The 23,643-nt window shown below is 45.5% G+C and overlaps 1 protein-coding gene across 2 annotated transcripts in view; it reads left to right on the forward strand.

Annotated features, from left to right (window-relative positions):
* ipo11 (importin 11) overlaps positions 1-23,643 on the forward strand; it is a 712,587-nt gene that overhangs the window by 205,033 nt on the left and 483,911 nt on the right. For both annotated transcript variants that reach the window (XM_038791006.1, XM_038791005.1), the window contains exons 9-10: positions 38-108; positions 17,070-17,262. In XM_038791006.1, the coding sequence (XP_038646934.1) occupies positions 38-108; positions 17,070-17,262 (264 nt within the window). The remainder of the gene's footprint in view (positions 1-37; positions 109-17,069; positions 17,263-23,643) is intronic.

The following is a 23,643-nucleotide window of genomic DNA, read 5'->3' on the forward strand; positions in this document are numbered from 1 at the left end:
GAATTACCCCTTATTATTTGGCTCTTTTTTTTTGTAGGTAGACAAGTCAATCAGGAGAACACGTGCAGTGAAAAACTGGAGAAGACCATTATCCTTTTTACTAAAGTGGTGAGCAACTATAGCTTTTTTAAAAAATAAAGTAAATCAGTCTGTCACTTAACAGTAATTATATTTGGAACAGCAGAGGGTTGAACACTGTATACTTGGTTAATTAGTATTTCTCACCCATCCAAATGTCAACTGATCAGAAGTAATTTCCTATGGTTTAATTAGAATTTATGCAATTTCATTTATTCTTGACCTGCTACTGCAAGAAAATGCTTCCAGACCTTTGAAAACAGTTTTCCAGCTCATAGCAGGGTGAAGAGCTATGAGTGTTTATATTCTAACCTGTGACCATCTCTGTGCTTATTGAGTTTTATTGGCTTCCGACCACGCAGCTTTGAAACATTGTGGAGATTAGAAGAGCATGGATTTATGAATTTGAGGCAACACAGTTATGATGGCCATTAATACAGGAAGGTCGGGCAGCACGGTGGCACAGATTGCTGCCTACGGCGCTGAGGACCCGGGTTCGAATCCCGGCCCTGGGTCACTGTCCGTGTGGAGTTTGCACATTCTCCCCGTGTCTGGGTGGGTTTCACGCCCACAACCCAAAAGATGTGCAGGATAGGTGCATTGGCCACACTAAATTGCCCCTTAATTGGAAAAAATAATTGGGTACTCTAAATTTATTTTAAAAATAAAATACAGGAAGGTAAATTTGAATTGCTGGGAGGGAATGGGTTCAGATATCTGCAGGGATACAGGATTTTTTGCAAAGGCAGGTTTTGACCTTTCTGCTCCTACCGCCACGGGAGATACAGGACAGGGTAGCTTCTAGAATGGGGGTGGGAGAGGGGATGGTTTTGGATATCTATTAAGAACTCATGGAGTCGGAGGTAACTCAGAGAGAGGAGCTAAAGTGCAATTGGGAAGATGAGCGGCCGGGTGGGGAGAGATAGAGGCAGATCTGTGGGCGGATGTTTTGAGCAGAGTCAACACGTCCTCATCATGTGCCAGGCTCAGCCTGATACAATTTAAGGTCGTTCACCGGACACATATGACGGTGGCCTGGATGAGCAAGCTTTTTGGGATAGAGCACAGGTGTGCGGGAGGGCCAGCAAACCATGTTCATGTCTGCTTTGGGCATGTCCGAAGCTTGGGGGATTCTGGCAGGGACTTGCGGAAGTCTTGTCCATGGTGCTAAAAACAAGGGTGGTGCCGAGTCCAGAGGTGACGATCTTTGCCGTGTTGGAAGATCCAGGGGACGAGAGAGGCTGACATCTTGGCCTTTGCCTCCTTGGTAGCCTGGAGATGGATATTGCTAGCGTGGAGGGACCCGAAGCCCCCGAAAACAGAAATCTGGTTTAGCGACATGGCCGGGTTTCCCAGACTTGAGAAAATTAAGTTCCCCTTAAGAGGGTCGATGCTAGGGTTCGCCTGGAGGTGGCAGCCATTTATTGACTTCTTTGGAGAAAACTAACTGTCAGCAGAGGCAATAAGAAAATGGGGGACAGGGGTAAGGGGGGGGGGGGGGGGGAGTTCCTGTTTAGGGTAGGTGGGATTTGTTAGGGATGGAGATGGTTTATGCACTATGTTAATATTTGTATTTGTACTGTTTACTGTTATTATAAAATTATAAATACCTTAATAAAATATTTTACAAAATAAAATTAACACAGGAAGGTTGAACATATTCTAATTCGGTTGTGTAATAAATACTTTCCATCATGTCGAGGATCTCAATCCTCAGATGCAATTCAGTCATTTTCAGCTGGTGTAGTTTTTCCAAACAAGCAGCTGAAAAAAGTTGGAAAGCGAAAAATCGAAATTGGAGAGTATTGATGTTAAGCCTCAACTTCAGAATGTCATGGCACTTTAGTCATCTGCCGAATGAAGAATTCACATAAATGAATATCATGATACAACCAACCTGACTTGACCCTACTCGAAGTCACAATTAGAAGAGCCTTGACCCAATTGGAACAGTTGCAATTCAGTAGCTGCAGCAATTGCAGCAAAATGAACATAAAAGACAACCTGAATTTACAACTTAATAGTTGAGATGTGACCTCCCCAAAACCCTGACTTTCATTCTATTTTGTGGACAATCAAGAATTTGAATGACAGCGTGAATAATTAGAGATATACTACATGAGCTACATTTATATTGGGAAGGAAAAAAGCACTTTGTTCATTAATTTACAGTTCCAATTTGAACAATTTTAGGAGACGTTGAACACTTTGAACATCACAGCATACCAATGTTAATCTGGAAAATGAGTTACTGGTCAAATATCCATGAAATCTGAAACAGCTTGAGGTTTACTAATCAGTTGATATATAACTGAAAGTTGTGAATATTGTTCATCTCATTTAAAAGTGAATCAAGAAAATTAATTTGAAAGCTTCCCAAGAGGCAAGGACTCTCATATTTTACCAAAGGATGTAAAGAGATCTAATTTGTGAGTTAATGAAGCCATTTCAAGAGAGTGAAGAAAGCATTTGTTCAGTTTTTAAAACTAAGTAAATTGAAGTCCTAGTGTGAAGGGGAAAGTTTGGTCAAAAATATCTTCTTTATATTCCACAAGAACAAGCTAATTCCGTAAGATGCAAAAGGATGCTATTGGTATATTTCTGCATAGCTTAGTTGAGAATGCAGACCATTTCTCTGAACATGACAGAAAGAATGGTGGTAGAATACCCAAGCTATTTTTTAAACCTTTTTGTTCTCCTTTCTAAGGGGTATAACACAGGTTCGAGTAGAATTTAACAGGTACACAGAATCCACGCAGCATTCCGTCTGTGAACTCGGGCGGTGATTGTGTTTTTCTGACGACACAATTTTTGTTCTGTATTAAAGACCTTCTAAACCACATATGTATTTTCATCATCAGAACTTGTTTGTAATTGTGTATCTGTGGAGCTGTTACTTATTGGTGTTGCTACGGTTTAACTGGTTTCAGTCAGAGTCTGTTTCACCTTTGGGAAACAAAAAAAGGAATAAGAAGAAGCCATTTGTCACTTTGCATTCAACTTGTGATTTTGTACTTAGTGGAGAATGATGAATACATCAGTGTACATTGCAGGCTGTAATATTGAGGGACTCAATGAAGTGTGTACTGCCATATTTTTAAATTCTGATACTGTACCATTTAATAAACACTTGCAAGGCAATTAACCATAGTCCATAAAGGACCACAAGCATCACTCTCCGTTAGTCAAAGCCAGTTAGTTACATATAGTTTGAAGGGTACCATTGCGCAAAAATGGGGCAAGACAAGGAGGCAGGCCTTCATGCACTGCAGTAACTGGTACAGGGAGTGAATCTATGCTGCTGACACCATTCAACATCACCCTCCATGCATCTCGGCTACTGAGCTAAGCAATCTGCACTTGCCTTCCCATCTATTTTGTGTCATTGCAAATTTAGCAATAGTGCATTCACTTCCCTCATCCAAGTCAATAATATGCATTGTAAATAATGGTGGAAACAGCACTGATTGCTGTCACTGCATTAACAAAGAACAAAGAAAAGTACAGCACAGGAACAGGCCCTTAGGCCCTCCAAGCCTGCGCCGACCATGCTGCCTGTCTAAACTAAAATCTTCTACATTACCGGGGTCTGTATCCCTCTATTCCCATCCTATTCATGTAATTGTCAAGATGCCCCTTAAACGTCGCTATCATCCCTGCTTCCAGCACCACCTCCATCAGCGCGTTTGAGGCACCCACTACCCTCTGTATAAAAAAAACTTGCCTCGTACATCTCCTCTAAACCTTGCTCCTCGCACCTTAAATGTATGTCCCCTAGTAATTGAGCCCTCTACCCTGAGAAAAAGTCTCTGACTATCCACCCTGTCGATGCCCCGCATAATTTTGTAAACCTCTATCAGGTCACCCCTCAACTTCCATCGTTCCAGTGAGAACAAACCAATTTTATTCAATCTCTCCTCATACCTAATGCCCTCCATACCAGGCAACATCCCGGTCAATCTCTTCTGCACCCTCTCTAAAGCCTCCATATCCTTCTGGTAGTGTGGTGATCAGAATTGAACACTATACTCCCAAGTGTGGCCTAACTAAGGTTCTATACAGCTGCAACAAGACTTGCCAATTTTTATACTCAATGCCCCGGCCAATGAAGGCAAGCATGCCGTATGCCTTCTTGACTATCTTCTTCACCTGTGTTGCCCCTTTCAGTGACCTGTGGACCTGTACACCTAGATCTCTCTGACTGTCAATACTCTTGAGGGTTCTATCATTCACTGTATATTTCCTCCCTGCATTAGACCTTCCAAAATGCATTACTTCACATTTGTCCGGATTAAACTCCATCTGCCATCTCTCCGCCCAAGTTTCCAAACAATCTAAATCCTGCTGTATCCTCTGACAGTCCTCATCGCTATCCGCAATTCCACCAACCTTTGTGTCGTCTGCAAACTTAATAATCAGACCAGTTTCATTTTCCTCCAAATCATTTATAAATACTACGAACGGCGAAGGTTCCAGCACTGATCCCTGCGGACCACCACTAGTCACAGCCCTCCAATCAGAAAAGCACCCTTCCATTGCTACTCTCTGCCTTCTATGACCTAGCCAGTTCTGTGTCCATCCACTAGTTATAGGTTGCCATCCTGAACATGCCACTCTTATTCCAACTCGGTCTTCCATCAATTAGAATAAACCTCTATCCATGCTAATGTACTACCCCTTACACCACGGGCTCTCATCTTATTAAGTTAATTTTTTGTGCTGTACCTTATTGAACGCTTTTTGTAAATCCAAGTATATTACATCTACTGGTTCTCCTTCATCTATCCTGCTTGTCACCATCTCAAAGAATTCTAATAAAATTGTCAGGCATGATTTCCCCTTCATGAAGCAATGCTCGATTCCATTATGCATTCCTAAATGCTCTGCAGTTACATCCTTTATTTTTTTTTGTAAATTTAGAGTACCCAGTTATTTTTTTGATCCAATTAAGGGGCAATTTAGCGTGGCCAATCCACCTAACCACATCTTTGGGTTGTGGGGGTGAAACCCACGCAGCCATGGGGAGAATGTGCAAACTCCACACGGACAGTGACCCAGGCCGGGATTCGAATCTGGGTCCTCAACGTCGCAGTCCCAGTGCTAACCACTGCGATACATGCAGCCCTAATTATATCCTTTATAATGGACTCAAATATATTCCCAATGACAGATGTTAAGCTAACTGGCTTATAGTTACCTGTTTTGTTTTTAATCTCCCTCCCTTTTTGAATATGGGACTTGGCAGTTTTCCAATCCTCTGGGACTTTTTCAGAATTGAAGGATTCTTGGAAGATTACTACCAGTGCATATACTATCTCAAAAGCTACTTCCTTTAATATGCTAGTGGTATTTATTGTAATTATTTAATCCCTGTCCCACCCCGCCTTTTTGTTCTTAATTATTCTATACTTAATGTTATTAGTGTCTTCCACGATGAAGACTGGTGCAAAGTATTTGTTTAACTTCTCTGCCATTTCCTTGTTTCCCATTATTATTTCTTCAGTCTCATTCTTAAAGGGGCATAAGTTCACTTTGGCCTCTCTCTTCCTTTGTATCTATTTACTGAAGCTCTTCTGTTTTTATATTGTTTGCTAGTTTACCCTCATAGCTTATCTTCTCCCCCTTTATTACTTTTTGGTCATCTTGCGTTGTTGTTTAAAAAATAAGTTTCCTAATGATCTGGTTCACCACTAATCTTTGCCATGTATGTTTTTTTTCTTTGACTTTAATACTATCCTTAACTTCTTTGGTTCACCACAGTTGGTATAGCCCCTTCCTAAAATCCTTCCTTCTCACTGGGATAAAACTGTCCGACTAGCATCATAAAATAACCCCCCCCATATCCTAGTTATCAGTCAAGTAAACCTTCTCTGAACTGCTACTCATGAATTTATATCCTTTCTTCAAGGAGGGGGTCAAAACTGTTACAGTACTCCAGATGTGGTCTCACCTACACTCTGTACTACTGTAGCAAGGTATCACTATTTTTATGTTCCATTCCTGTTGCAATAAACAACAAGATTCTATTTACATTAGCAATCATTTTAAGTACCAGCATTTTGTGATTCATGTACCAGGAGACCCAGATCCCTTGAGTTCTGCAATTTCTCCCCATTTAGTAGTATACTGCTTTTCTATTTTTCCTGCCAAAGTGGACACATTTACATTTCACTACATAATACTCCATCCATCAAATGTTTGCCCACTCACTTAACCTGTCTGTGTCCCTTTGCAGATTCCTTATGTCCTCTCCACAACTCACTCTCCTACCTAGCTTTGTGCCATCAGCAGATTTAGCAACCATACATTTGGTCCCTTCATCCAAGTCATTTTTATAAATTGTTAACAGTTGAAGCCTCAGCACCGATCCCTTTGGCACTCCATTTGTCGCATCTTGCCAATCTGAATGCGTGCTCTCTGTATCTTGTTATCAAAGCAATCCTGCGTTGATGCTAATGAGAGGTGATCTTATTGAAACAAATAAGATCCTGAGGAGACTTGAGGGGAGGCATGGTGGTTCAGTTGTTCGCACTTCTTGGACCCGGGTTCAATTCCAACTTAAGGGATTATCTTTGCGGAGTTTGCATGTTCTCCCCGTGGCTGCATGGGTTTCTTCCAACAGTCGAAAAATATGTAGGTTAGGTGAAATAGCCATGTTAAACTGCCCCTTTGTGTTCGAAAATGTGCAGGTTAGGTGTGGTTACCGGGTTAGGGCGGGGGAATGGGCCTAGGTGGCATGCTAGTTCAGAGAGCCAGTGCAGACTTGATCATAGAATTTACAGTGCAGAAGGAGGCCATTCGGCCCATCGAGTCTGCACCGGCTCCTGAAAAGAGCACCCTACCCAAGGTTAACATTTCCACCCTATCCCCATAACCCAGTAACCCCACCCAACACTAAGGGCAATTTTGGACACCAAGGGCAATTTATCATGGCCAATCCACCTAACCTGCACATCTTTGGACTGTGGGAGGAAACCGGAGCAACCGGAGGAAACCCACGCACACATAGACATAGACATAGAACAGTACAGCACAGAACAGGCCCTTCGGCCTTCGATGTTGTGCCGAGCAATGATCACCCTACTTAAACCCACGTATCCACCCTATACCCGTAACCCAACAAACCCCCCCCCCCTTAACCTTACTTTTTAGGACACTACGGGCAATTTAGCATGGCCAATCCACCTAACCCGCACATCTTTGGACTGTGGGAGGAAACCGGAGCACCCGGAGGAAACCCACGCACACATGGGGAGGACGTGCAGACTCCGCACAGACAGTGACCCAAGCCGGAATCGAACCTGGGACCCTGGGGCTGTGAAGCAATTGTGCTATCCACAATGCTACCGTGCTGCCTAAATGGGCCGAATTGTCGCCTTCTGCACTGTAGGGATTCTATGGGAAGATGCAAAGAGGATGCTTTGTCTTCTGGAGGAGACTACTGGGGGACACAGTTTAAGACAAAGGGAATCTTTTTAAAGTGGAGACGAATAAAAACATTTCTCAGAGGGTCTTTAGTCTGTGGAATTCACATTCCCAGAAAGTAGTAGTGGTTAGGTCATTTAGTTTATTTAAGGCTGAATCAGATACATTTTTCATAGACCCTGATTCCTGACTCTCTTGTCTATGGCTTGGACAGGTTGAGTTGAGGCCATAACCCGATCAACCACGATCTTATTGAATGATAGAACAGGCTTTTGAGGGCTGAATGGCCATCTCTTAAGTAGGTGTTCTTGTATTGACGATGGGCAACAAGTCTTCGGACATGAAGGAGAAAACGTTTAACGATAAGGTGGTGGCGATGTCAGCTGGCTGACATTAAAAACAAAAAATGGGTGGTAATTAAAGTTTTGATTCCAGGACAAGTCAGTAGAAATATCAGCTTTCATTTTTGCCAGGAACAAGGTTATTTGAGATGTGCAGGAGTTTGGTAGCCCAGTCAAGCAAACATTGAGAATTTGGAAGCAGTGAAACCATGAAAAAAGTGAGGATTAGTGAGCAGACATGTATATAGAAGCTTGAGATTGATTGGGGAGACAAATAGGTTGAAAGGGAGAAAGGTTATTGAAATTTAAATGTTGCTTAAATTCATCAGGAGTCACGGTACAGAGAATACGGGAAGGTAAGAAATTCCGCCTTGGACTTAGAATGCTAGTTAAAATGACAAACATTTTAAATGAGCAATGGAATAACAGAATGGTGAGATGATGGCCAAAGGGCTCCAGTTATATTTAAACAAAGATTACGGCATGTGGCTATTGCTGGCTGGGCCATTATTTATTGGCCAACCTTCATTGCCCTTGAGAAAGTGGTGGAGGGCTGCCGCCTTGAACTGTTGCAGACCACATGCTGTAGGTACACCATAGTGCTGTTAGGGAGGGAGGCCTGAATCATGACCCAGCTAGAGTGAAGGAACAGCAGTATGGTTCCAAGTCAGGATTGTGTGGCTTGGAGGGGAACTTGGTGGAGTTCCCGTGTATCTGCCACTTTCACCCTTGCTGGTAGCAATCATGGGCTTAGCAGGTTCTGCCGATGGAGCCTGTTGAAGGTGAGTTGCTGCAGTGCATCTTGTAGATGGTGCATGCTGCTGCCACTGAGCTTGGTGATGGCGGGAGTGAATGTTGAAGCTGGTGGATTGGGTACCAATCAAGCAGGTTTTTTTGTCTTGGATTGTGTCAAGTGTCTTGGCTGTTGCTGGAGCTGCACTCATCCAGGCAAGTGGAGAGTATTCCATCATTCTCCTCACTTGGACCTTGTAGATGGTGGTCAGGCTCTGGGGAGCCAGGACATGTATAACTCTGCCAAATTCCCAACCTCTGACTAGGTATGTAGCCACAGTCTTCATATGGCTGGTCCAATTCAGTTTCTGGTCACTGATAATGTCGAGGATGTGAATAGGTAGATATCGTAGATTGTTTTTGCATGCAAAGCACTTCAGGAGGTTCTGAGGACATTAAAAGATTCTATCCAGACTTCTGGTGGCAGCATGTAGGAGGAAGTTGCACGTTGGGTTGCTGATGCTCGAGGCTTGATTTGTTAGAATTTAATGCCTGGTCCCAGGGGCAATTTTTCAACAAATAAATGCAAGAAGACATAAGAATGGCGGGGGATGTTTACAAACCAAAGGAAAGCCGCTGTGAAGAAGGGGGCGAGTGAGGGTTCACCGTTGAGCGAAAGCGTCAGCTCGGCAACTGGAAAGATGGCGGAGGTTGGGTCGTTGTGTGGGGCCGCACTGTTCACTGCAGAAAAGATAACCGAGGTGATGGTTGACAAATGTGAGGTTATCCATTTTGGTAGGAATAACAGCAAACGGGATTATTATTTAAATGATAAAATATTAAAGCATGCCGCTTTGCAGAGACACCTGGGTGTGCTCGTGCATGAATCGCAAAAAGTTGGTTTACAGGTGCAACAGGTGATTAAGAAGGTGAATGGAATTTTGCCCTTCGTTGCTAGAGGGATGGAGTTTAAGACTAGGGAGGTTATGCTACAATAGTATAAGGTGTTAGTGAGGCCACACCTGGAGTATTGTGTTCAGTTTTGGTCTCCTTACTTGAGAAAGGACGTACTGGCACTGGAGGGTGTGCAGAGGAGATTCACTAAATTAATCCCAGAGCTGAAGGGGTTGGATGAAGAGGAGAGGTTGAGTAGACTGGGACTGTACTCGTTGGAATTTAGAAGGATGAGGGGGGATCTTATAGAACATTTAAAATTATGAAGGGAATAGATAGGATAGATGCGGGCAGGTTGTTTCCACTGGCTGGTGAAAGCAGAACAAGGGGGCATAGCCTCAAAATAAGGGGAAGTAGATTTGGGACTGAGTTTAGGAGGAACTTCTTCACCCAACGGGTTGTGAATCTACGGAATTCCTTGCCCAGTGAAGCAGTAGAGGCTCCTTCATTAAATGTTTTTAAGATAAAAGTAGATAGTTTTTTGAAGAATAAAGGGATTAAGGGTTATGGTGTGCGGGCCGGAAAGTGGAGCTGAGTCCACAAAAGATCAGCCATGATCTCATTGAATGGCGGAGCAGGCTTGAGGGACCAGATGGCCTACTCCTGCTCCTAGTTCTTATGTTCTTATGGTTGTGGCATTTGAAAAGCAGTTTGGAAAGCACATGGAGGTGATGAGGAATGAGATGATGGCGGCAATGAAGGTACTGGTGGAGGAGGCAAGTGCCCTGATAAAGGCGGTGGTGTCGAAAGCATCGGCCGAGGTGCGGGAGTAGGGTGAGAAACTAAAGGGGGTGTAGGAGGCCTTGTCGCAACACAGCTATACGGTCACCTCGATGGGTGAAAATGCTGAGGGTGGTGGAGGCCAACAGAGGTCTGAAGCGAAGATGGAGGACCTGGAAAACTGAACTAGGCAGCAAAATCTGGGGATCGTGGGCCAGAAGGGGTGGAGGGCCAGAGGCCGACTGACTACTTTGCCAAGATGTTGGTGCAGCTGTTGGGGTAGGGGGGAGATCCACCCGGTACGAATTGGATCGGGCTCATCAGTCATTGAGGCCTAAACCGAAAGTGAATGAGCTGCCAACAGTGGTGATTATTTGTTTCCATGGGTACCATGTGAAGGACAAGATTCTGAGTTGGGAGAAGCAGAAGCGGGAGGGGCAGTGGCCTGGAGCTGGTATACGTACATACCAGGATGTAACTGTGGAAGAGGCAGGCAGTCTTCGGCCAACTGAAGACGGTACTGGATAACGGTAGTGTGCAGTTCAACGTAGTGTATCCAGCTAAGTTGAGGGTCACCTACAACTCCACAGACTTTTTCTTTGAGACGGTGCAAGCGGCGGAGGCATTTGTGAAGGCAGAAGAAGTGAGAAATGGGATTGTATATTGGTCTTGGACTGAGAGTAGGGGGTTGGAAGATTGTATATAGCTCTATTTTTCATTTCATTTTGTTAAATCTGTTCAATGGGGTGAAGTTGCCTATTTGGGTACGGTAGGAGTTGGGATGTTTTGCAATGATGGTTTTCTGGGGTTTGTGTTTTGGCACTAGGTTTGCTTGTTTGAAGGGGGGGCTTGATGGCAGCAGTGGGAGGGGTTGGGCCAGGCCCAGTGGGCAGGGCCCAGAGTTAAGATGGCGGATGGGGGGGGGTGGGTGTAGAGGAGAGGAGAGAGACCGACCCCTGGTCAGGATAGTTATATTGAACGTGAGGGGTTTCGGAGGGGCCAGTGAAGAGGTTGAGGGTGTTTGCACACCTAAGAAGCTTAAAGGCCGTGTTGTCATGCTACAGGAGACACACCTGAAGGTGAAAGACCAGGTGAGGCTCAGGAAGGGCTGGGTGAGCCAAGTGTTTCATTTGGGGTTCGACAGTAGAGGGGGGGGGGGGTGGGTTGGTGGGTAAGAGTGTGAAGTTCCAGATGGAGAATGTGGTGGCGGACCAGGGAGGCAGATACGTGATGGTGACGGGCGTTGGAGGGGAGGTTGATGGCGTTGGCAACTGTGTATGGCGTTAATTGGGATGATGAAGCATTTGTGAGGAAGGTGGTTGGGGCCATTCGGATTTGGATTTGCATGAGCTAATAGTGGGAGGGGATTGGAACCTGGTACAAGAGCCAAGGATGGATAGGTCGCAGCTGCGCTCGCTTGCCAGTCTGGGGTTTGCGGGGAGCAAAGGCACTGACTGGGCTTATCACGGGGATACAAGGAGTGGACCCATGGAGATTCTTGGACCTGAGGGATGGGAGTATTTGTTTTTCTCGGTTCACAAGGGTTATTCGAGGATAGACTTTTTCGCAGTAGGGAAGGCATTGCTTGCAGGGATTAGATAATCAGAGTATTCGGCTATAGCGATCTCGGATCATGCATCGCATTGGGTGGACATGGTGTTGCACGTTTTGCTATGGGCGCAAAACGCGTTTATTGGGGTGTATTAACTTGCCTGTGTTAAAGGCCGTGTGCTTAACACCACTAGGCTCTGTCTTATGTATTTTTCAGCTCAGGAGTCGCCAGTTGCCATATAGACAACTCACATATATCTCAAGGTCAGGTTCAAAGTAATAAAACGATACACCGATTAGTAAGTTCTAAACGATCAATATTTATTATACAATTATAATAAATACGCATGCACACACTAAGGGACTAAGCTATGACTAAACTAAGCAAACAGAATACTTAACTACACAGGAACAGGCAAGGTCAGGGAGCGAGGCCTTCGTCCCGGTCTTGGGCTGCAACCTTCAGAAAGCGTGCTGGTCACTGGGGGTCTAGCGGGCTTGGTTCGCGTAGCGAGCGTCGTATTGGCACTTACGGTTCGGCGGCTGGTGCTCAACGGCTGGAGTCAGGATACACGATGGAGTTCTTGGTCAAAGCCGGAGCACGAAACAACAGACAGGACCATGTGTGGGGGTCTATATTTATAGGGGTCCCCAATGTCCTTCCCTCTTCCTGGGCGGGCTTTACCTTTAGGTATCGATTGGACAGCTTCCAATCGATATCTTTTGAATTCCTCCAATGTAAGGGTCTTTCTCGATGGTGGGGGCGGTTTCTATAGTGGATACTTCTGGTGCCGCTCTGTCTGGACATCCACTTAAAGTATCTTATTCAAACCCAAATGTTGCCATTGTGTGTGCCTAGATCTGGACTGCCTCATTAGTATGTAGAACGTTCTGCCATTATCACCTTTGGTTGGAGATCTTCCACCTGGCCAGAAACTGGTTTTGCTGCTTGCAAAATGCTAATGAGTGTTTGCAGGCTGTTTGCCTTGGCTAAACTGTTTTTCCCTACAGTCTTAGCGATTCTCCATTTTGTTTGGTTCAGTGTCCATTTTAGGTGGCTACAGTGGCTACAATGGTCCTGGACAAGGGGGTAGCGCAGAGACTGGTTGGGAGAATGGATGTGAGGTTGCTGGGGGACTGAAGTGAGATGATAGTGAAAGTGATGGAGAAGTACGTGGGCTTTAACTATAGGGGAAGTATCGCAGGCGGGGGTATGGGAGGCTCTGAAGGCGGTAGTGAAGGGGGTGGTGATATAATTCAAGGCCAAGGTGGATAAAGAGGAGAGGGAAGAGTGTCAAAGGATGATGGGAAAGATGTTGGAGGTGGACATGAGATATGCAGGGGATGCAGATCCGGCGCTCTTGGATAGAAAAAGAGCGCGTCGGGCTAGCTTTAATTGGTTGTCCACGGGGATGGCGGTGCGCCAACTGAGGCAGGTGAGGGGAGTGATTTACTAATATGGGGAGAAGATGGGGCTACTGGCTGGCCTACTTCGGAGGGAAGTGTCGACGAGAGAGATAGTTCAGGTGCGGGAAAAGACAGGAAATCGGTGGTGACCCCGGACCAGATTAATAAGGTGTTTGAGGAGTTTTATGAAAAATTGTATAAGTCGGAGCCACCAGGGGAGGATCAGTGGATGCGGGAGTTCCTGGGCGGATTGGAGTATCCGGGACTGGAGGAGGAAGATTGGGCCAGACTAGAGAAGTCGGTGGGAGAACAGGAGGTAAAGGAGGCAATTGGGAGAATGCAGTTGGGCGAGGTGACGAGATGGGTTCCCAGTGAAGTATTACAAGAAATTTAAAGGCACATTAGTGCCGCTGATGATGGGGATGTTTCAGGAAGCGATAGGAAAGGGGGTGCTACAAACATTGGGACAGGCCTCAATGTCCCTGCTGTTAAAGAAAGATAAGGACCCGACGCAGTGTGGGTCATAAAGGGCAATATCGCTACTGAATTTTGACGCCAAGATACTCGCGAAGGTACTGGCAGCTAGGGTGGAGGGATGCCTCTCGAAGGTGAGGACCAGATGGGGTCCGTGACAGGAAGCCAACTTTTTTCAAATATTAGGAGGTTACTAAATGTAGTCATGACGCCGGTTGAAGGAAAGGAGGCAGAGGGGATGGTTGCGCTAGATGCGGAAAAGGCGTTTGATTTGGTAGAATGGGGATATTTGATGGCAGTTCTTGAGAGGTTCGGGATTGGGCCAAGATTTACGGAGTGGGTACGGCTATTATATAAAGAATCGATGGCTAGTGTCGGCCCAAACACCATGAGTTTTGGGTAAAAGTAAATTACTGCGGATGCTGGTATCTGAAACCAAAGAGAAAATGCTGGAAAATCTCAGCAGGTCTGGCAACATCTGTAGAGATAAAAGAGCTAATGTTTCAAGTCCAGATGGCCCTTTGTCAAAGCTATAAGACAAAGAAAGTGGGAAATATTTATTCTGTGGTGTGAGAATGAAAGATGAGTCACAGTCACGGAAATCCGGGGTACTTTGCTCTGCCTTGTGGGACCAGGAAGGGGTGTCCTATATCCCCTCTGCTATTTCATTCGAGATAGAGCCTTTGGCTATCGCTTTAAGGAGCTCGGGACTGTGGAAGGAATCAGTATGGGGTTGGAGGGGGTAGGGTGGAAGTAGACACAGGGCGTCTCTGTACGTAGACGATTTATTGTTATATAAAGAAGCCGGATTTGTCGGTTGGGAGCATAATGTAACCTCTCTGAAGATTTCGGTCATTTTCCAGGATTTAAATTGAACCTGGATAAGAGTGAATATTTTGTGGTGTTCGGGCGGGAGTCGGAGGGAGCCATTTCGCAGGGCAGTAACCCACTTCAGATATTTGGGGATGCAGTTGGCACGGACTGGGGGTGGGGGGGGGGGGGGGGGGGGGGGACGGACTCCTTACGTACAATTTTACTAGCTTGGTGGGTAGAGTGAAAGTGGACTCGGCAAGGTGGCACAACCTCCCTCTGTTGCTGGCAGGTCGGGTACAGGCGATTAAATTGAATGTATTGCCATGATTTCTGTTTCCATTGCAGTGCCTGGTGGTCTTCTTGCTGAAGGCATTTTTTAAGGAAGTGGATAAGTTGATCACTCCGTTTATTTTGGGGGGGGGGGGGGGGGGGGGGGGGGGGGGGGGGGGGGTGGTGGAAGGTAACCAGGGTCAGGAAAGCGGTCCTGCAGAGAGGGCGGCAGGCAGGGGAGTTGGGCCTCCCGAATCTATTATATTATTGGGCAGCGAATAAGGAAAAGGTGAGGGATTGGGTTGGGGGGGTGGGTGTGAGTCCCAGTGGGTTAGGATGAAGGAAGTTCTGTGTAGGGGGTTGGGGTTGAGGGCACTGGCAACGGCGCCGCGCTCGATGGCCTCGGGCAAATACTCTGGGAGTCTGGTGGTGGTAGCGCCACTGAAGGTTCGGAGGCAGTTGAGGCAGCACTTTAAGCTGGGCGTTGGGTCAGGGGAGATGCTGATCAAAGGGAATCATAGGTTTGAGCCGGGGAGGCTCGATGGGAGGTTTCGGAGATGGGAGGAGAGAGGGATCAGGGTATTAAAAGACCCATTCCTGGGGGGACGTTTTGTGAGGTTGGAAGAGTTGGGGGAGAAATATGGACTGGGACAAGGGGAAGGGTTTAGGTCCCATCAGCTCCGAGACTTTGCTAGGAAGGAGGTTGAGCTTCCTGATAGCGTCAGCCCCCATGATGTTGGAAGTGGTATTGAAGGCAGGGGGAATGGAGAAGGGGGCTACTACGCATGAACCTGGAAGCAGGTCCCTATGAAGCCATTTTCGGGGTGTGGGACCGGCTCGAGCTGCAGGCGGCTGCGGTGGAAGAAATTTTGGCCTTCGCTTCACTGATAGCCCGGACACGTGTCCTGTTGGAGGAAGGTCAGCTTCTCCACCCTGTTCCTTGGCGGGGGGGGGGGGGGGGCTACTTGAATTCTGACCCTTGAGATGGTGAAGTGTGAGCTGAGGAGGATGAAAGAAGGGTATACAATTCCTAGGAACTGTTTATTATGTGCTTTCGAGAACTGGTTGCCATTGAACATTAGGGGGTGGGTGGAAGGGGAGGGGTTGGGATTATGGTTGTTTTGATTGCACTGATTGTCTGTATATTTTTCACCTGGAACGCACAAGTCGATGTTTTGATCTGTATATTGAGGGGGTGCTGTGCTTCTTGGGGGATTACTATTGTATTTATTTTTTGTTTGTTTTTTCTTTTGTTTATTTGATGAAAATAAGTGGAATGAAAAGATTTTTAAAAAAACGATTCTGTCCAAGTGAAAACAATTATGTCCAAATTTGAATTATATTCTCCAAAAATAGTCATGATTCCAGAACTTTGCTGGAGCAAAGATTGGGCAAGGAAAGATCTGGAAATTTATTATGTGGATGCAAGCAAGTCATTTCAAAGTTTTTTGTTATTCATGTGGAACATCTGTGAGATGAAATAGGTTGAGTAGAATCTATGATTGGGTAAATAAGGAAAAACTTCATTTTACATATTGCTTCACAGAATTTAAATTGCAGAGAATATTCTGTAGGGAAATATACTAATAATTTACCACATGTCAAGGTCCCAGAAACAGCAATGACCAGTGCTGGTGGTTGAGGGTGAAATGTTTTCTTGGATGCAGGAGGGAACCCGTTACCTTTTTCAAGTAGAGCCATGGGACTTTGTGGCCGGATCTTGCGCTGCTGGAAGTGGCAATGCACTGAACCTACATTGCTGGCACATGTCGAGATGCTGGGGAAGACCTGATAAGCAAACATGCACTCCAATTCCCCAGAATGTTTACATTTTCGGGGTGATTTGAGCTGTCCATGGCTCTCCCCGTGTGTCTCTTACACTGATTACAGTGTTGGAGACTTGGGCTCAGATACTTAAGCTAGAATGATTACATTGTTTAACCTCTTGTGTATCTCAGTGACTAATAGTACAACCCAACCGACCGCGAGCACCCACCGTCCCTCCTGATGGAATAAACTGAATGCCCTTTTCTTCATGCTTTTGTTTTATTACAAGATTCCACCAGCTTTTGAATGACATGTAAATGAGGCCTGCTGTCAAGGAATAAGTTTCCTAATTATAAATCAAACATTACATTGACATAACATTTGGTTTGCTCATTTGAAATATTTACTGTGCTGATTTTTCTTTTCCAATTCTCCAAATGTTTGATACTTTCTTTTACCATGCTGGCCAACAACTTATTATTGTGTTCTATTTACCAGCCATTAAAAATTTAACTGATCTGTTTTTGTTGATTGCAGCTTTTGGACTTCTTGGACTATCACCCATTTTCATTCATCTCATTGATTCAGAGGTCGTTGGAGTTTGCTGTTAGCTACGTATTTACAGGTGCTGGCGAAGGTGTGGTGTTCGAACGGTTTATTGTTCAATGCATGAACCTCATTAAAATGATTGTCAAAAATGATGCTTACAAACCGGCAAAGAACACTGAAGGTATAATTATTTCCATGCATGTTATTCTATTTCCTTCCATCATTCCTTACCAATTTGATTGCATTAGATTGCACTTCTGGTTAATTATCTTGTTGAAAATAATTTGCAGTTGAATGCACAAGTTTGATTGATGTTCAGTTACGTTTTCTAGAATTTAACCGAAGATTTTTTTCAGTGTTCAGGAATCTGCTTTCCAACCTATTTAAAGCTAAATTGGTTCTGTCTAAATTGTTGCCTGAAGCTATTACAACATAAATCATGGCAATAATTGTAGAGCAAGATATTTATTAAATAAAACTGATATATTTGAGGGGATGCATTTTATCGTCCAAAGATGTGCAGGTTAGATGGATTGGCCATGCTAAATTGTCCATCATTGTCCAAAAGGTGACATGGGGTTGCTGGGTTACAGGGATAGGTAGGGTACTCTTTCCAACGATCGATGCAGGCTTGATGAGCCAAATGGCCTCCTGCACCGTAGGGATTCTATATGCAGCTGGAATAACTTCTTTTCAAAATATTTTTATTGGATATTTTTTTGAATATGTAAGTCAAAAAATAACAAACAGATAACATCCAAAAAACACTCCCCTGGCTTTTGACCGTGACCGGTATCTTGAGATACATGAGAAATGGCTGTCATTCTGTGTAAAACCTCCCAATCGAACCTCTCAATGTGTATTTAAATTTCTCAAGAGACAAAAACTTCCATGAGATCCCCCAGCCATAGCGAGGCAGGTGGAAAAACTGACCTCCACTCCAACAGGAGCAGTCGAAAAACATCTGCCCCCGCACCCGCCTGCAGCTCTGAGAATGGTCCCTAGGGGATCAGGCTCTAATTCCCTTTGTAAGATTAGCGACATGGTACTGAAGAAAAACCCCAAAACTTTGCTAGCATAGGATGTGCCCATAGTGCATGATTCGATGGGCCCCCCTCCCACCTAGCTTCTACCCTCTCGACTCATCCCAGCCCTTGTGAAATGTGCCCGATGTACCACCTTTAGTTGTATAAACACGAGCCTTTCACACGACGAGGTGGTATTCACTCTCCAGAGGGCTTCACATACACCCCCCCCCCCCCCCCCCCCGCCCGCCACCCAAGTTCTTCTTCCACTTAGCCTTAATCCCTCCAGCGTTGCTGTGTTCGGCGCCAGAGTTCTCCCATAGATTCCAAAAGTGCTTCCCTCTTCCACTCCCGCCAATGACAGTACCTTCTCCGCCAACGAAGATGGTGGCAACACCAGGAAGGTTGGAAAAACAACTTTGTCACAAAATTCCAAGTCTGCAAGTAACTGAACCCCTCCCACTGCCCTAACGTATACTTCTCCACTAATTACTCCACTTGCAAGTCGTCCCTCCAAGAATAAATCCCCCATTACTGCCACCGCCTTCTCCTCCCAACCTCTAAACCTGGCATCCAATATAGCCGGTTCCAACATGTGATTGTCCCTAATCAGAGTAATCTGTGACTCTCCTCTCTGCCCCCCCCCCCCCCCCCCCCCCCCCACCACCACATCCCGTACTTAAAAGGCTGCCGTCATTGCCTCCATATTTTTAATTTGGCCACCACCACTAGATTCCCTGAAAATATTCTCAAAGCACGCGGCAGGGGAACTGTCACTAACACCCGCAACCTGTCCCCTTCCACGACCTAGCCTCCATCGTCAGCCAGACTGCCTCCCGATCCCTGCACGAACCCAACACCTTCTCTGCGTTCACCGCCGAGTAATAATGCATCGGTTCGGCATCGCCAAACCCCCAGACTGCTGGTCCCTCTGTAATATTCTTTTCCGAATTCTCGCTCCCTTATCCGCCCACAAAAACGCCTTTGGGAGAAACAGCAGCAGGCACTGGAATAAAAACAAAAACCCCGGCAAAATATTTACCTTCACTGATTGCACTCGCTGAGCAAGAGAAAGAGGGAGACTGTCCTACCTCTGGAAATCCGCCTCAACCTTACTCACTACAGTCATAAAATTTGACTTCTGGAGCCGCCCCCAATCCCGTGCCAGCTGAACCCCTAAGTATCTAAAATGTGAGCTTGTCAACTGGAATGGCAGTACCCACAATTTAACCCCCTTCCCCGACAGAATAACTGGAAAACATTCGCTTTTTTGTCAATATAATTTGTACACTGAGAAAGACCCAAACCGTCTTAATAGCCCCATTATGTCCATCAATGTAGGAACTGTGTCCGTAATATACAACAAAAGATCATTGGCATAAAGCAACACCCTATACTCCTCCCACCCCCTCTTATTATCCCCTCCCCTTATCCGAACTTCTCAAGGCAATGGTCAATGGCTCAGTGGCCAACACAAATAGGAAGAGGGGCGAAAAAAAGGCTTCCTTGCCTCGTTCGAAAGTAACCCAAGCTAACATTATTTGTCCAAACACTAGCCCTTGGTTCCTTGTACAACAATTTGACGCATGACACAAATTTAGGCCTTATCCCGAACCGCTCCAACACCGTAAACAAATGCCCCACTCTGTCCTATCAAAAGCCTTCTCTGCATCTAATGCCACCAGCATCCCCCCCCTGGCCCGAGATAGGACCACATTCCGTAAACACTGCTTATTCAAAGATAATCGCCGACCCTTCACATAACATTGATCCTCCCCAACAATCTGCGGAAGACAGCCCTCCAACCAGAGCAGCAGCACCTTCACCAGAATCTTTGCATCCACATTTAGCAACAAAATTGGCCAGTATGACTCACATTCCACCATATCCTTGTCCTTTTTCAACAAAAGTGAAACGCATGCCTGACTCATCATCTCCAAGAGTGATCCCCGGGCCACCGGGTCTTCAAAGTCTACACCAGTAACTACACTAATTGGTCTGCAAACTTTTATAAACTTCCACCAGAAACCCCAATGCCTTCATCGGATGCATACTCCTTATTGCCATCGGTTCCTGTAACATTTAGCGATCCCCCTCCTGGGACACTGCAACCCCTCCATCTCTGTCTCTCTGTTTCTCTCTCTCTCTTCCCCCCAACCCACGCACCCAATCACCGCGATCCTACTTTGTCCTCCTCTCCCCCTACTCCCCTTCCCAGAAACCCAATCCCTTCCCAGAAACCTCCCATCCACTTCCTCTTGAAACTAACCCATTCCCCACAAACCCTCACCCATCATTCACATCATTTCGGCACGCCAAAACCTGCCTAAACAGGTTCAGCGGGCCGCAGCCCCCTCCCCCACCTCACTCACATTCATGAGCAAAGGAACCCCTCCACCAGAGTCCCCCTCTTCCATACAAACAAAAGAAATTGAAAACTTTCCACCGTGTCCAACAAATCCTGCAACCACGAAGCACTGTACCTAAACACAAGCCACCACCCTCCTCTACTCTCACCAAGTACCCATATGCAATGCAAGGGCATCAAAACACCTAGATTAACAGGAAAATAGAACATTATCAAATATTTGTCCTCAACCAACCCTGACCCCCAACAGCAACAAAGCCTCTCTTCTACCATACTCAGTCCAGTCCCTGTCCTTCTGTCTTTATGAACGCCTCCTGAAAGAAATGGTCCCTCGAGTTGTGCATAACCCTCGATTTCGCCGGGTACACCACTCCTAAGCGTATTCCACTCTTGTACAATGCCATCCTTATCCTGTTAAAGGCTGCCTGGCAAATACGAATCCCGGTGCCTTCCCACGTCACCTCTCGTGTCTACTTGGCCCACCTCAGCAGCTTATCCTTCAACTGATACCTTTGGAAGCAGGCGATCACTGCCCTCGGTGGCTCATTCGGGTGGTAGGGGAGGAACATGTCTCCTCCTCCCTCATCAGCTTCCTCAGAATAGTCAAAGTAAACTCTCTTGGCCTCGGGCCCTCCACTTCATCGGGCAGCCACCCCCTTGTACACCTCACCGTACTCCCACCCCACCTCTGATGTTCTTCTAAGTGGCTCCCTGATTGGGGCCAGCAGAGCTTCCACCAACTGCTTGAGCGATCCCAGCATCTCTTCGCCCCCCACCTCTCCCCCCCCCATGCATCTCGAAATGTTTGTTGAATGTCATTCAAATTCTGCCGCCATGACCTCCGCCAGTGTCTTTACCGTTACAAAGGCGGCTTCATGCGATGATCTTGCCTCCGCCATCTTCCCTGCTAACACTCCTTTTGCTGTGCTGAACCTGCCAGCGGATGGGCTTTTGAATCTTTCTTCCCAGTAACCTTTCGCTGGCTCTTAGACATTTTTTGCCAAGTACGTCTGCCCTGGGATAAATTCTCTGAAGATTTTTCCTCCCAAAAAACACGTGAAAACCAAAAACAAAAACAGGATTCTAGCGGAGCTATCCTGTGTTCCGCCTCCTTAAATGCCCCCTTCCACCAGACTCCAAGCAGCTAGGATGGTATCAATTTTCCATTTATTCTGAAAGAAGTATTTTGTTCCCATTCCTTTGAAGTACACCAAATTAATTTAAGTATAACGGGAACAAATGTATTATTTCATACATGTCCTGCATTTTTCTTATTACACAAGGATATTATTAAATAAGTTCTAACAGGTCACCCCTGCCAGAGGAATGTGCCTGAGACAATTTAATCTTTCTTGATATTTACAACTGTTCAGTTCTTCTGATTCTTTTTTGCACCTTCTCCAGTGCGTTTATATTCTTTCCATAACATGGAGACCAGAAGTAGACACAGTACTACACTCCCTTGCTCCTCTAACCTGTTTGGGCACATATTATTCAAGGGGTGGCACAGTGGTTAGCACTGCTGCCTCACAGCACCAGGGTCCAGGGTTCAATTCCAGCTTAAGGTGACTGTGTGGAGTTTGCATGTTCTCGCTGTGTCCGGGTGCGTTTCCTCCGGTTTCCCCCCCCACAGTCTAAAGATGTGCAGGTTAGGTGGTGTCATGGGGATAGGGTGGAGGAGTATGCCTCGGTGGGGTGCTCTTTCGGAAGGTTGGTGTAGACTGCAGAGGTTGTATATATGTGACTTAATTTTCCACCCTACCAAAATGCACTACCTCACGGCTATTTATATTGAAGCTGTCATATCCTCAAACAAGCAAAACCTTTAATTTTATTTTATTTTTGAAGTCTTGTTTGCCAGGGTGATGTTTTTCCTGCCTTTTATCTGAAAGTTTTATTTTCTGCCGTTTTTGCCTCACTCTGCTGTTATTTTTTATTGAAGATCCACTTTTTCTCCAATCACTCACAAGCCTAAACCGACTCCGTGCACTCCTTACTTTTTCAATCCCTCGGAGGGGAGCAATTTGGCAACAGTGACCATAAATAAGTTTTAAGATAGTTGTGGGTAAAGATAAGAGTAGTCCTCGGGTGAAAGTGCTAAATTGGGGAAAGGCTAATTATAACAATATTAGGCAGGAACTGAAGAATTTAGATTGGGTTTGGCTGTTTGAGGGTAAATCAACATCTGACATGTGGGAGCCTTTCAAATGTCAGTTGATTAGAATTCTGGACTGGCATGTTCCTGTGTGGATGAAGGAAAAATATGGCAAGTTTCGGGAGCCTTAGATAACGAGGGAGCTTGTGAACCTTGTCAGAAAGAAAAAGGAAGCATTCATAAGGTGTAGAAGGCTGAGAACAGACTAAGCTTTTGAAGAATATAAAGAAAGTAAGAATGAACTTATGCAAGGAGTCAGGAGGGATAAAGGGGGTCATGAAAAGTCCTTGGCAAACAAGATTAAGGAAAATCCCAAGGCATTTTACACGTATAGAAAGAGCAAGTGGGTAGCCAGGCAAAGAGTTGGTCCACTCAAGGACAGAGGAGGGAATCTATGCGTGGAGCCAGGGCAAATGGGTGAGGTACTAAATGAGTACTTTACATCAGTCTTCACCAAAGAGAAGGACTTGATGAGTCGAGGAAGGGTGTGTAGTTAATATGGGGAATGTCAATATCAAAAAGGAGGTGGTATTGGGTATCTTAAAAAACATTAAGGTAGATAGGTTCCTGGGGCCTGATGGGATCTACCCCAGAATACTGAGGAAGGCAAGGGAGGAAATTTCTGGGACCTTGACAAATATCTTTGTATCCTCATTGGCTACATGTGAGGTCCCAGAGGATTGGAGAATTGTCAATGTTCTTCCTTCATTTAAGAAGAGTAGCAGGATAATCCAGGAAATTATAGGCTGGTGAGACTCATGTCAGTGGTAGTGAAATTACTGGAAACAATTCTCATGGACAGGATTTACTCACATTTAGAAACAAATGGACTTATTAGCGATAGGCAGCATGATTTTGTGAGGGGGAGTTCATGTCCCAGTAACGATTGAGTTTTTTGCGCATGTAACTAAGATGATTGATGATGGAATGGCAGTGGATGTTTTCTACATGAACTTCAGTAAAGCCTTTGACAAGGTTCCTCATGGCAGACAGGTATAAAAGGTGAAGTCACAC

Source organism: Scyliorhinus canicula, chromosome 3, assembly GCF_902713615.1.
Source record: "Scyliorhinus canicula chromosome 3, sScyCan1.1, whole genome shotgun sequence".
NCBI classification, from domain to species: Eukaryota; Metazoa; Chordata; class Chondrichthyes; order Carcharhiniformes; family Scyliorhinidae; genus Scyliorhinus; species Scyliorhinus canicula.